Source organism: Moschus berezovskii, chromosome 1 (assembly GCF_049115385.1).
Source record: "Moschus berezovskii isolate FMDL1 chromosome 1, NW_MosBer_1.0, whole genome shotgun sequence".
Classification (NCBI taxonomy): Eukaryota; Metazoa; Chordata; class Mammalia; order Artiodactyla; family Moschidae; genus Moschus; species Moschus berezovskii.
In genome coordinates this window covers 154,093,121-154,106,464 of record NC_142460.1, presented here as the reverse complement: position 1 = coordinate 154,106,464, position 13,344 = coordinate 154,093,121, and the positions used below count along the sequence as shown (strand labels likewise).

General features: G+C 35.9%; 1 protein-coding gene across 12 annotated transcripts in view; it reads right to left on the bottom strand.

Annotated features, from left to right (window-relative positions):
- Nucleotides 1-4,553: 4,553 nt before the first annotated feature.
- Nucleotides 4,554-13,344, bottom strand: part of CEP70 (centrosomal protein 70) — a 78,064-nt gene continuing 69,273 nt past the window's right edge. For 11 of the 12 annotated variants that reach the window (XM_088840314.1, XM_055412958.2, XM_055412949.2 and 8 more), the window contains 6 exons: nt 12,534-12,704; nt 10,451-10,597; nt 9,560-9,728; nt 9,093-9,207; nt 8,019-8,098; nt 4,554-5,665 (listed from right to left, as the gene is read on the bottom strand). In XM_088840314.1, coding sequence (XP_088696440.1) covers nt 5,604-5,665; nt 8,019-8,098; nt 9,093-9,207; nt 9,560-9,728; nt 10,451-10,597; nt 12,534-12,704 — 744 coding nt within the window. In that variant the 3' untranslated portion in view covers nt 4,554-5,603. The remainder of the gene's footprint in view (nt 5,666-8,018; nt 8,099-9,092; nt 9,208-9,559; nt 9,729-10,450; nt 10,598-12,533; nt 12,705-13,344) is intronic. The other variant, XM_088840317.1, reaches the window with a different exon arrangement.

The following is a 13,344-nucleotide window of genomic DNA, read 5'->3' as shown; positions in this document are numbered from 1 at the left end:
ATTCTCTCTTGGGGGAAGACACATATGGTGTGTGGGGAAGGCCTTTGGAGTGCTGGTGATGTTCTAATTCTTGGATGTTGCATGGGTGTTCACTTTATAATCATTCATTATACTTGAAATTTATGGTTTTTACCATACTTAGCATGTGTGTTGTATTTTAAAACATATAAAAAAAGATTAGTGAAAAAAAGGAAAAGAATATCCAGTAACTATTAACTAAAAGGACAAAACTACATTCAAGGTAAAAGCATGTATAGTAATGAAAAGATATGAATCAAGAAGATATTACTGACTATGAATTTATAAGTACTTATAAAACAGGCCATAAGTACTTTTTAAAGTACTTATAAAAAAACAAATTTGATAAGTTCAGGGATTTCAGAATTTCCCATAAACTAAACCAAGCAGACCAAAAAAAAAAGAAACGAAGTTGATTTAAACATTAATAACACTACACACATATACACACATATATATTAGAGATTAGACTTTTTAAAGCACATGTGGAATATGTGGAAATTCATCACAATAAAGTCACAAAGAAAATCTCAAGATTCAATACCAAAAGACAATGTTCTCTGACTACAGTACAACTAAAAAAAATAAAAGGCAACATAAACACTACATGTTTTCAGACACTTTACTTTTTTAACCAGGACTAGCAGAAAGCAAATTTACACTTCCACCTGTATCAATGAAACAAAACTATTACAGTTTTCAAGTCAATGGCTATCAGGTATATGTCCATACGAAGACCTGAACACTACTACGAAATTTATAGTAGTCAAAAACTGGAAATAACCTAAATTTTCATCAGCAGATGAATGGATAGACAAATCATGGTATCTTCATACAATGGAATACTACACAGCAATAAAAAGGAATGGACAGTTAATAAATGCAACAACATGCAAAAAAGTCACAAATTAATTACGCTGAGTGGAAGAAGCCAGACAACATGATAACGTACGGTATGACTCCATTCATATAAAATCCTGTCACATGCAAACTAGTCTATATTGATGGGAAGCAGGTCACCTATTGCCTAGGGATAGGAATACGGAGGGGTTATGAAGGGCAAAGAAATAACTCTTGGAACAATAGGTATATTATTTTGATGGTTTTACAGATGTATATGTATATCAGGATTTATCAAATTGTAACAGTGACACGATTTTATTTTCTTGGGCTCCAAAATCACTGCAGCCATGAAATTAAAAGACGCTTGCTCCTTGGAAGAAAAGCTATGACAAACCTCGACAGCATATTAAAAAGCAAAGATATTGCTTTGCTCACAAAGGTCTGTCTAGTCAAAGCTATGCTTTTTCATGTATGGATGTGAGCTGGACTATAAAGAAGGTTGAGCACTAAAGAATTGATGCTTTTGAACTGTCACGTTGGAGAAGACTCCTGATAGTCCCTTGGATTGCAAGGAGATCAAACCAGTCAATTCTGAAGGAAATCAACTCTGAATATTCATTGAAGGATTAATGCTGAAGCTGAACCTCCAATACTTTGGCCACCTGATGCAAAGAGCTGACTTATTGGAAAAGACCCTGATGCTGGGAAAGATTGAAGGCGATAGGAGAAGGCGATGACAGAGGATGATGGCATCACCGACTCAATGGACATGAATCTGAGCAAACTCTGGGAGACACTGAAGGACAGGGAAGCCTGGCATGCTATGGTCCATGAGGTCGCAAAGAGTCAGACATGACTAGGCGACTGAACAACAACAATACTTTATGCACAATTTATTATATGTCAATTATACATCCATAAAATGGTAAAAAATCAAGAGCCAAGCAATGGTTGCAGTACTTATATTTTAAATAATTACAACTGGATAAAAGTAGAACTGCCAGGATAAAAGTAGATCTGATAGAGAGGGCCTAATGTTCTCCCTAGCAGAGCACCATCCCTCTCAGTGGCCCTCAAAAATAACACCAAGGCCTTTGAAGAAGAGTTTTAAAACTCCTGTTTTAAAACTAAGAGTTAACCACAGGCTTTCTTAAACTAGCTGACAAAATTCAGATAAAATAATTTTTAAATTATACTTCTTATATGCAAATAAAAACTACAGTCAGGTACCACCTCACACCAGTGAGAATGGCCATCATTTAAAAGTCTACAAATAACAAACACTGGAGAGGATGTGGCGAAAAGGGAACTCCCTACACTGTTGGTGGGAATGTAAACTGGTGCAGCCGCTATGGAAAACAGCATGGAGATTCCTTAAAAAACTAAGAGTTGCCATATGATCCAGCAATTCCACTCCTGGGCATATATATAGAGGAAATGATAATTCAAAACAATACATGCATCCCAATGTTCATACCAGCACTATTCATAATAGCCAAGACATGGAAGCAACCTAAATCCCCACCAACAGAGGAACACATAGAGAAGATGTGGTACATATATACAATGGAATATTGCTCAGCCATAAAAAAGAATTAAATAATGCCATTTGCAGCAACATGGAGGAACCTAAAGACTATCATACTAAGAGAAGTAAGTCAGAAAAAGACAAATACCATATGATATCACTTGTATGTGGATTCTAAAATATGACATAAGTAACTTATTTATGAAACAGACTTACAGACACAGAAAACAAACTCGTGGTTACCAGAGGGAAAAGGGAGTAGGGGAAGGATAAATTAAGAGTTTGGGATTAACAGATACAAACTAAATTTATATATTATAATATATAAAACAGATAAACAACAAGGTCCTACTGTATAGCACAGAAACTGTATTTGGTGTCCTATAATAAACCATAATGGAAAAGAATATGAAAAAGAATGTGTGTATACACATGCACACACACACACATAAAACTGAATCATTTTGCTATACCATAAACTAACACAACTGTAAATCAACTATTTAATTGTAAATTACATAAACTTTTACAATAAAATAAACTATTATAATTGTAAACACTCAAGACCGACTCTTTGCAACCCCATGAATTGTAGTCTGCCAGGTTCCTTTGTCCTGGTGGATTCTCCAGGCAAGAATACCGGAGTGGGTTGCCATGCCCTCCTCCAGAAAATCCTCCCAATCCAGAGATCAAACCCAGGTCTCCCACACTACAGGCAGATTCTTTACCATCTGAGCTACCAGGGAAGCCCATAATAAACCATAATGGGAAAGAATATGAAAAAGAATGTGTGTATAAACATACACACACACATAAAACTGAATCATTTTGCTACACCAGAAACTAACACAACTGTAAATCAGTTCAGTTCAGTTCAGTTCAGTCGCTCAGTCGTGTCCGACTCTCCGCGACCCCATGAATCACAGCACGCCAGGCCTCCCTGTCCATCACCAACTCCCGGAGTACACTCAAACTCATGTCCACAGAGTCGGTGATGCCATCCAGCCATCTCATTCTCCGTCGTCCCCTTCTCCTCCCGCCCCCAACCTTTCCCAGCATCAGAGTCTTTTCCAGTGAGTCAACTCGTCGCATGAGGTGGCCAAAGTATTGGAGTTTCAGCTTTAGCATCAGTCCCTCCAATGAACATCCAGGATTGATCTCCTTTAGAATGGACTGGTTGGATCTCCTTGCAGTATAAGGGACTCTCAAGAGTCTTCTCCAACACCACAGTTCAAAAGCATCGATTCTTCGGCGATCAGCTTTCTTCACAGTCCAACTCTCACATCCATACATGACCACGGGAAAAACCATTGCCTTGACTAGACGGACCTTGGTCGGCAAAGTAATGTCTCTGCTTTTTAATATACTATCAAGGTTGGTCATAACTTTCCTGCCAAGGAGCAAGCGTCTTTTAATTTCATGGCTGCAATCAGCATCTGCAGTGATTTTGGAGCCCAAAAAAACAAAGTCTGACACTGTTTCCATTGTTTTTCCATCTATTTCCCATGAAGTGATGGGACCAGATGCCATGATCTTTGTTTTCTGAATGTTGAGCTTCAAGCCAACCTTTTCACTCTCCTCTTTCACTTTCATCAAGAGGCTTTTGAGTTCCTCTTCACTTTCTGCCATAAGGGTAGTGTCATCTGCATATCTAAGGTTATTGATATTTCTCCCAGCAATCTTGATTCCAGCTTGTGCTTCTTCCAGCCCAGCGTTCCTCATGATGTACTCTGCATATAAGTTAAATAAGCAAGGTGACAATATACAACCTTGACGTACACCTTTTCCTATTTGGAACCAGTCTGTTGTTCCATGACCGGTTCTAACTGTTGCTTCCTGACCTGCATACAGGTTTCTCAAGAGGCAGGTCAGGTGGTCTGGGATTCCCATCTCTTTCAGAATAAACTATGCTGCAATTAAAAAAATTATATTTCTTCCTTTCAAAAGTCATTGGATTTCCAAACTGGCTCACAACAATTTCTTGGAGTAATCTAATTAACTAAGAGCATTTATATTACTGAATATCCAAACACTTTTTCTACCCAACCCTTAAAGACACAAGTTCTTTCACAAATTGTGGGTTAGTGTTAAGAAATGTAATTGCAAACAAATTTTAAATCTAAAAAAACTTAAAGATATTACCTTACTTCTAATCCCTATGGTCACCACACTAAGGATATGGGTGCTTATATTTTGACATTTATTCTCCATTCCACTATGCTGCTTCCTGGAAATCTTTACAATATTCTATATGACAATGAACAAGAATAACTGAGAAGTTATAAAAGTGGGGGTAGGGAGTAAGGGAGCAGCACCAACCCAAAGTGACCTGTACTCACAGATGTGAGGCAGAACAGTTATCCTATAAGAAAATCAGAATGAATACTGAGAAAAGAGAATATGTAGAAAGTGGCAAGAAAGCTACTCTTACAGAAAATGCAGCAAGGGTGAACCAGTTGCCTAAGGAAGGCTCAGACTAGTAAAAGGATATGACTCATTATTTATGAGGAATACAAATAAGTCACTGAGAACACTTACATTTGGAAATTCTTTACAAAATTTTATTTAAGATTTCATGCCCTTATAAAAGGTACATCACATGAAGATAGTAAAAAAGATACTTTTTTAAATGAGAGACTTACACCTACTCAGATATCTATTTTACCTCATAATTCTTTCCTACCCTAACAGGGAAATTTTTTTTTCCTTCTTCCTTTTGTTCCTTCTGCTCTGAAAGTGCAAGTGTTATGAAGGATATCTTAACAGAATGTGCCATTTCCTTCCCAGGAAAGCAATAGCTTCCTGCTGGCTGGACTAAAGACAGACACTGGCATTCCTTGTTCCTAGAACCAAAAAGGTCACTAAACTCTGAACTTAAATGCAACCTTTATATTACTTGCATTATCTCTCTCTGAGTTTCTCTCTCATTCACACACTGTACTTTAAAAACAATCTTAAATTTTAAGTACCCAAGAACTGCTTAAGAATTATTCAAGGATCTAAAGTTAATTTATTAATTAAACTTAGCAACTGTTTCTATAAAAGAATCTCAAAGTCAATAAAAATTATACAGATGGAGGCCTCAATAGAAAGAAGGGGGTAAATTTTGAGGTAAATACATTTTATAACCCATGTCTCAGAGTAAGATCAATCCTACAAAATACTTAGGATGTTAAGAATGCAATTTACACAGTAAAAATGATTTGATTTGTTTTCAGTATGAAAGTATTTTTAATTTCCTTACTGCAGGTACAATGGCATCCAAGTCATCAATTTCTGTAACAGAAAAACAATAATAAAACAGTAGCTTCATCTAGTGTTAGACTCAGATGAAATGATAATCTCTGTGCAAAGGCAAACCTCAAACACAAAGGCAACATCACTAGTGCTTTCAAGCACATGAAATTTTTCTCTAAAAGTGTATTACTGATTCACAGGACATTTGTAAAAGCTACCTACAAAAGCAACTTCTGACTCTGATATTAATCTCATTAGCAATGTGCTCTTAACAACAGATAAGAGCATACTCACCATATTTATGACATTATGTTACTGCCTCTTTAACTAATATATGGGTGAGCTTACATGGTGAAATCCTGAGGAGAGGCCCTTTCTCTTTCCTGGGCCTCCATCTAAGGACTTAGGGATCTCTTCTGTCGGAACATAGATGATACAAGAAAGGAAAAGAATACGAGCAAATCTACAGCTGAGAATTAAAGTGTAGTAAGGAAGGTACAAAGATCACGTTATTCCATGACCCGCATTCTAAAATCACACCTGTTTTCTCCCTAGAAGAGAAATCTGCCTTATAAATAATCCTCACAGAGAAGGACCTTGGTTGATATGAGAATTTTCTCAACTAATCACACCACTTACATGAGAAAAAATAAAGTCCTTCTCCATACGTGATATGCAGTAATCCACTCTGTAGTTCGAGATGTGTAATATGACATGTGTTATTGTTGTTTTTTGTTGTTTAGTTGCTAAGTTGTGTCTGACTCTGCGACCCCATGGACTGTAGCCCTCCAGGCTCCTCTGTCCATGGGATTTCCCAGGCAAGAATACTGGAGTGGGTTGCCATTTCCTTCTCTAGGGGATCTTCCCAACCCAGGGATTGAACACACATCTCCAGCACTGACAGGTGGATTCTTTATCACTAAGCCACCTCGCATCTAGTAATAATAAAAATAGTCATGCTTGCCAAAACAGATTTAATTTCTGAAATGTTAATATATACTCCAGAATTTCAACTGTGACCGAACAGCACATGAACAATGTATATTGAAGCAAATGATCCCACATGAACCATGCTGAGTATTATATCTGAGAGGAAGTTTCTATACAAGGCTTATGAAATAAGTGTTTCTAGCATACCTAGTAAAATGTTTGTTAATGACAAGAAGTCACTGTTCATCTCAAAGCAAGTAAAATCATATTTCAGGAAACAAAGCTCTTTGAGATACAAGGCAATAAATACATTTCTACATTTTCACATCTCAACTTAAACTTATGTCTTCCCTTGCCATGATCTTTTCAAATGTATGAGCATGAATAAAGTACACTCACTGTCTCCATTGCTTCCAGTCTACATAAAATTAGCCACAAAAATTTATGTTCAACTAGGCTATATACTCCAGTCAGATATGCCTTTCATTTACTCATCATCTTACAAAATTTTAACTTACTCATTCCTTTATCTTCTACCAAACCTTATCTCCTCTTCTAACTTAATTTCCTATGTCAAAGAGTCATTCTTTAAAAAAAAAAAAAAAATTTCCACTTCAAATGAGCTCCACAGAAAAAAAATTCATTAATCATAATGAATTAATGAAGTAAATAAATCACTGGAACTTTTTTAAAAAGTGATTTTGTTTTGTTGGGTTTTGGGCAATGTTAGTTCCCCTACTGAGGATGAACCTACACTCTCAACAGTGAACACACATAGTCCTAGCCAGTGGACCACCAGGAATTCCCTAAAAAGTGTTCTTAATGGTAAGATTAATTATTTTTATAGTCATAATAAATCACACTTAAAGTAAGAGATGTGGGTTTTTATTTTGCCTATGATTCCTAATTATATTATTATTATTATAGTCCTAATTATTTTTTCCCTTAAAACCCTCAATCTGACCAAGAGTGTAAATGTATCTCTTCCCTTCCACAAACTTATAAATTTATCTCCTTTCTACAGATGTTTACGTTATATTATTTCTCATCATCTGAGGAATTTAAATTTTAAAAAAAGAGTAGGTAGAAATTATCTTTTTTAAAAAAAAGAAAAGGAGGAGGAGGAAGAAGACAAATTAAAAAGACACCTATCAAGATCATAAATTCTACAGACATTTCTCATTATCAGGGTTAGAGTGGGCCTAGCCAGAATAATGTCATTTCTTATTTTAAGGTCCTAAAACAAAGGCTCAGCTCCTTAAAGAATATGTGCTTCTCTGTTCTGTAGATTAACCCCAACCAACTTTAACTGCAAGTTAGAAGTTTGTTTTCAGAACTATGAGTGGTTTCCAGTGGTTTCTACCACTCTAGGTAAAAACACTAATACAGTGACTAAGGAACACTCCTCAAACCAATGATATCCTGAGACTCAATATTTAACCACCTCCGACAAAAATCTTACCTAAGATTTTGAGTAGATCATTAGTAAATGCCTGAAATGCTGGGAAAAATTCCTCATGTTCTTCCAATTTGTGGATAATGCTTTAAAAAAAAAAAAAAAAGCACAATTTATACTGAATTTCTGACTTAGGATTCTTATAGCTGATTGGACACAGAACATTTCAAAACAGAAAGAAACTGTCCTGCTAATTTAAATACAAATTTAATGATTATTTACTGCAATCTTTCCTTCTGAACTCTTTGTTCATCTAGGAATACTTTTCTAAAACAAAAAAAAATCTACTAGCAGTATAATCATCTGTTCTAAATCTAACATTTCTAATATGGGAACTTTCCATTTCGCTTGAGGAGTCTTAAGAGACCATGTTTTCTAAAAATAATTGACTTTCATATCCTGTATTCTATTAAACATTAAGAATAAGTATCAGTAATCTGTAAAACTGGGAAGGAGAAAAATACCAATAGTGAGACATACGTTCCTTTTAAAATCATCAAGTATCAGAAACCTCAAGTGTCAGATTAGGTTAGGGTTCCTCTTGGAAAACTTGCAGAACGTATGGAACATATACTTCCCTTATGTTGCAGTATAAAATCTGAGGGAGGAGGGAGGAAGAGTATAGCTATAACGTTTTGACATTAAAAAAAAAAGTAGGTTTTATGTTGGAGATGCCTAACTTTAAAAAAGAAATCCTTAATATCTTATCAAATAATACACACTCTTAGTGATTATTCAGTGATCTATGCTAATCTACTAAAAATTGGATTTACTTATATATTCTGAATTAACATGAAGTTGCTGACAAAGTTTGACTTTCTCCAATTATAATTTCCCTTGGGAATAAGCTTATAGCAAAAATGCTGGAGTCCTGACCCACCCTATGTAAACCAACAGACCTCAGAATCTACTTTTATCTTGAAAATATTTGATATTCTCTCCATCCCTAAGGTGTGAGATTATTTTTAAAAATGCCATACCAAACAGGAAAGGTAAATAACTTATGAAGTTTTGAAAATCTTTAATTTTACCACTCCAAACATTCTGGACAATACTTTGCAACCTTTTTAAAATAAATACCTTTGAAGATCTTCAGGTCCTAATACCTGCATAATCTTTTCATTCACATCTTCATTAATCAGCCTACACAATTTTCCAACTGTGCTCACCAGCACACACAATGAGGATGAACTATCTGAAAAAGAGAAATAAAAGGATAAAATATTTTAAGGGAACTTTCAAAATCATTCCATCAAATGCTATGTTTCTGTTACCCTCAATTTTTACCTACTTTTTGTTGATTTATTAATGGGGCTTCCCTGGTGGCTCAGACAGTAAAGAATTGGCCTGCAATGCAGGAGACCCAGGTTCAATCCCTGAGTCCGGAAGATCCCCTGGAGAAGGGAATGGCTACCTACTCCAGTATTCTTGTCTGGAGAATTCCATGAACAGAGGAGCCTGGTGGGTTACAGTCCATGGGATCGCAGAGTCAGATTTATTAATAATCATTATTAAGTGGGGGGCCAAAAATGAAAATGGGTCATTACCTAGTTCTAAGAGTTCTTGGAGGTTTCTCACAGCATTGTTCAATTCTCCAAGCCTAGTATAAACTTCATTCATTCGAGGATAGACTCCACTTAAAGAAGGAACATCAAATAATTTTTGGAAGTGAGAAACAATAGCTCGCAAAATGTGGAAGTCAGGCATATTGCTGTCCTGCCCAAAAGAGAGGAAGAAAAAGAAAGTTTACATCTTAAAATTATTCCAAATCTTTAATAAAAACTTTAAAAAGAGAGTTATAGTAGAATATCTGTATCATATCATTAATTTCACATTAAAATGTGCATATCTATATAAATACTAGGTAGTATTCAGTTCAGTTGCTCAGTCGTGTCCGACTCTTTGCGACCCCATTAATCGCAGCACGCCAGGCCTCCCTGTCCATCACCAACTCCCAGAGTTCACTCAAACTCATGTCCATCGAGTTGGTGATGCCATCCAGCCGTCTCATCCTCTGTTGTCCCCTTCTCTTCCTGCCCCCAATCCCTCCCAGCATCAGAGTCTTTTCCAATGAGTCAACTCTTCACATGAGGTGGCCAAAGTATTGGAGTTTCAGCTTTAGCATCAGTCCTTCCAATGAACACCCAGCACTGATCTCCTTTAGAATGGACTGACTGGATCTCCTTGCAGTCCAAGGGACTCTCAAGGGTCTTCTCCAGCACCACAGTTCAAAAGCATCAATTCTTTGGCACTCAGCTTTCTTCACAGTCCAACTCTCACATCCATACATGACCACGGGAAAAACCATAGCCTTGACTAGACGGACCTTTGTTGGCAAAGTAATGTCTTTGCTTTTTAATATGTTGTCTAGGTTGGTCATAACTTTCCTTCCAAGGAGTAAGCATCTTTTAATTTCATGGCTGCAATCACCATCTTACCTTTGCCTTATTTTCAACTTCTTCTAACATGGTATCTACTATAAACAACAGATCTTCAACTCTGACACCTTCATTTTCATCCTGCTTCTTTAAATTATGCCAAGGCACCAGTTCTGCAGACAGTATTTTCAAGGACTTATATAAATCCTTCATAACAAAAGAAATAATATGCTATTATGGATTTTTTAAGTTTTCATAATCACATTAATAAAATATAATTATCCAAGCAGATATAATACATATATTAACCATCATCAGTATTTTTTTTTAAATACCATTACCTGTTTAGAAAGAGTCTGTTAAATTCATTTTCTTCAGGCCTTACAAAAAACATTATACATACACTGATTATCTGGAATCTAGATGTTTAAAGTAATTGTATGTTACCTATTAGTAACATATGTTATTATTTAAGTAATTATTTTGAATTATTGATGAACAAAAAATAAGCTTGTCCTTTCTATTTTGCCCTTGATTTTTTAAATAAAAGATTTATTGAGATGTAATTCACATACCATAAAATTCATCCTCTTTAAGTGTGGAATTCAGTAGTCTCATTTACAGAGATGTGCAATCATCACAATTATCTTAATTCTAGAACATTTTCATCATGCCAAAAAGAAACCCTTATTCCCCATTCTCACTCACTCCCAGGCTTTGAGTAACTACTAATCTATTTTCTTTTTCTATGGATTTGCCTATACTGAGCATTTCATTAAAAAACAGAATCATACAATATGTGACTTTTTGTGACAGGTTTCTTTCATTTAGGATATTTTCAAGATTCATCCATGTATGTAGCTCCAAGAAAAAATTCAATTAAAAAAGATGCCTAAAAAGTAATTCTACTTAATTTTCATGACAGCCTCCTTGTTTTCCTGGCCTAAATATGTTGTCCTAATCTATTTAAAACTGTGCACAAGGAGCTGGGATCCTGGAAGTTTAGAAGTCTAAGACTGGTCAATCAATAAACAAATATTTACTGGGCATCAATTATGTGCATAGCACAGGGCTTGATGCTTGGCCCTTTAAAACAACGTCATGCAAAAGAAATGTAATGTGTGTCACAGTAATATTATCTAGTAGCCATGTTAAACAAGTAAAAAGAAATAGGTGACAATTTTAATATATTTAACCCAATATATCAAAAATAATATCAACAGATCATCTATTTTAATTATCTTTTAATCATCTCCATACTATTTTTACTAAATCTGGTGTGTAATTTTATACTTGCAGCACATTTCAATTGTGACTATCATATTTCAAGTGATCAAAATCTACATGTAGCTGAGTGGTTACTGTATTAGACAGTGCAACTCTAGAATACAGAAGGAAACACAGGAAGTTCTTGTATTTTTCTCAACTTCTTATTTTAGTCCTCCACTTATTTAACACTCACTAATTAACACCTAGATGCGGGAGACCTGGGTTTGATCCCTGGGTTGGGAAGATACCCTGGAGGAAGGCATGCAACCCACTCCAGTATTCTTGCCTAGAGAATCCCCATGGACAGAGGAGCCTGGTGGGCTACAGACCATGTGGTTGCAGAGTTGGACATGACTGAGTGATTAAGCACAGGCACAATTAACACCTAGACCTCACATATTAGTATTGCTAACCTTTCATTTGGTAAGACAGAAAAGGCAATGGCACCCCACTCCAGTACTCTTGCCTAGAGAATCCCAGGGACGGGAGAGCCTGGTGGGCTGCCGTCTATGGGGTCGTACAGAGTCAGACAGAACTGACCCAACTTAGCAGCAGCAGCAACAGCAGCATTTGGTAAGAAGGAGGAAGGGTATAACATTTTGATCGTTTTTTAAAAATTAGCAATTCAAGGCAACACATTCAGTGTCAAATAAATGTACTAAACAATTAGTACCACCAGAATTTGAAGAAGTCAGGAAGTCACAACACAATGACATTTTCATTAACCAACATTTCATCAGTAAGGCACAATTATAAAGAAAAAAACTATGGCAAAAGCACACCAAATATAAAACTTTGATTGAGAATAAAAGTATATAAAGCCCACAGACTCCGATATATTTTCAAAGCATGTAAAGAGTATTCAACCACATACCTTTAAAGAAGCCAGTTGATCTGCCCACATTTCTATTATAGGAACAAGATGCTCAAATCCACAATCTTGAACAAGATCTCTATTAAAATGTTGGGCTGTTCCTTTGCTCTGTTTATATATTATTACTGGAGCTCTTGGATTGTGAATAATTAAATTGATGCTACTCAATACCTTTAAAAAAAGATGGCATTTTTAGCTGAAAACTTTATCACAGTCCTATCAGAGTGATCTATGTTAGAGTGCTTATGTATCAATGCAACATCATTTTCTGAGTTAGAGATTCATTGGACAGGATTCACCAAGACAAGTGTCTTTCAAAGGGCTGTACAGAATGAGTGAAAAATGCTGTTTTCTTCTTTCCCCATAGAAAGCTACAGGTTTCCTGAGAATTTGATTTCTGATATTTATTTACAAGTAGTTGCTGTTTGGCTTAGAACGTACATTTCAATGTTTTGATTCTATTACATTTAAACTCTACTTTGAATACCACTTTAATGGAAAAAGTAATTCCCCTTCATTAAATTACTAATGAGCACTGGAATATAGTCTTTATTCTCCCTCTCCCTCACACCAAAAATTAACAAGGGCAGCAGAACAGGGAGAGCAGGGAGCTATATCCAGAAGGTAATAGCACAACCCCTTTCCATGAGGGTGATGGTGAACCAAGGAGGATTACATATATGGCTAGCAGTGTGTATCCATACCTTGCAGACTGTTTGCAAAAATTACTACAATTTTTCTCTTAGTGCTCTCACCTTTGCAATATGACACTGTAGGTTCTCCCATCAAGAATTAGAGTCTATTTTCTACT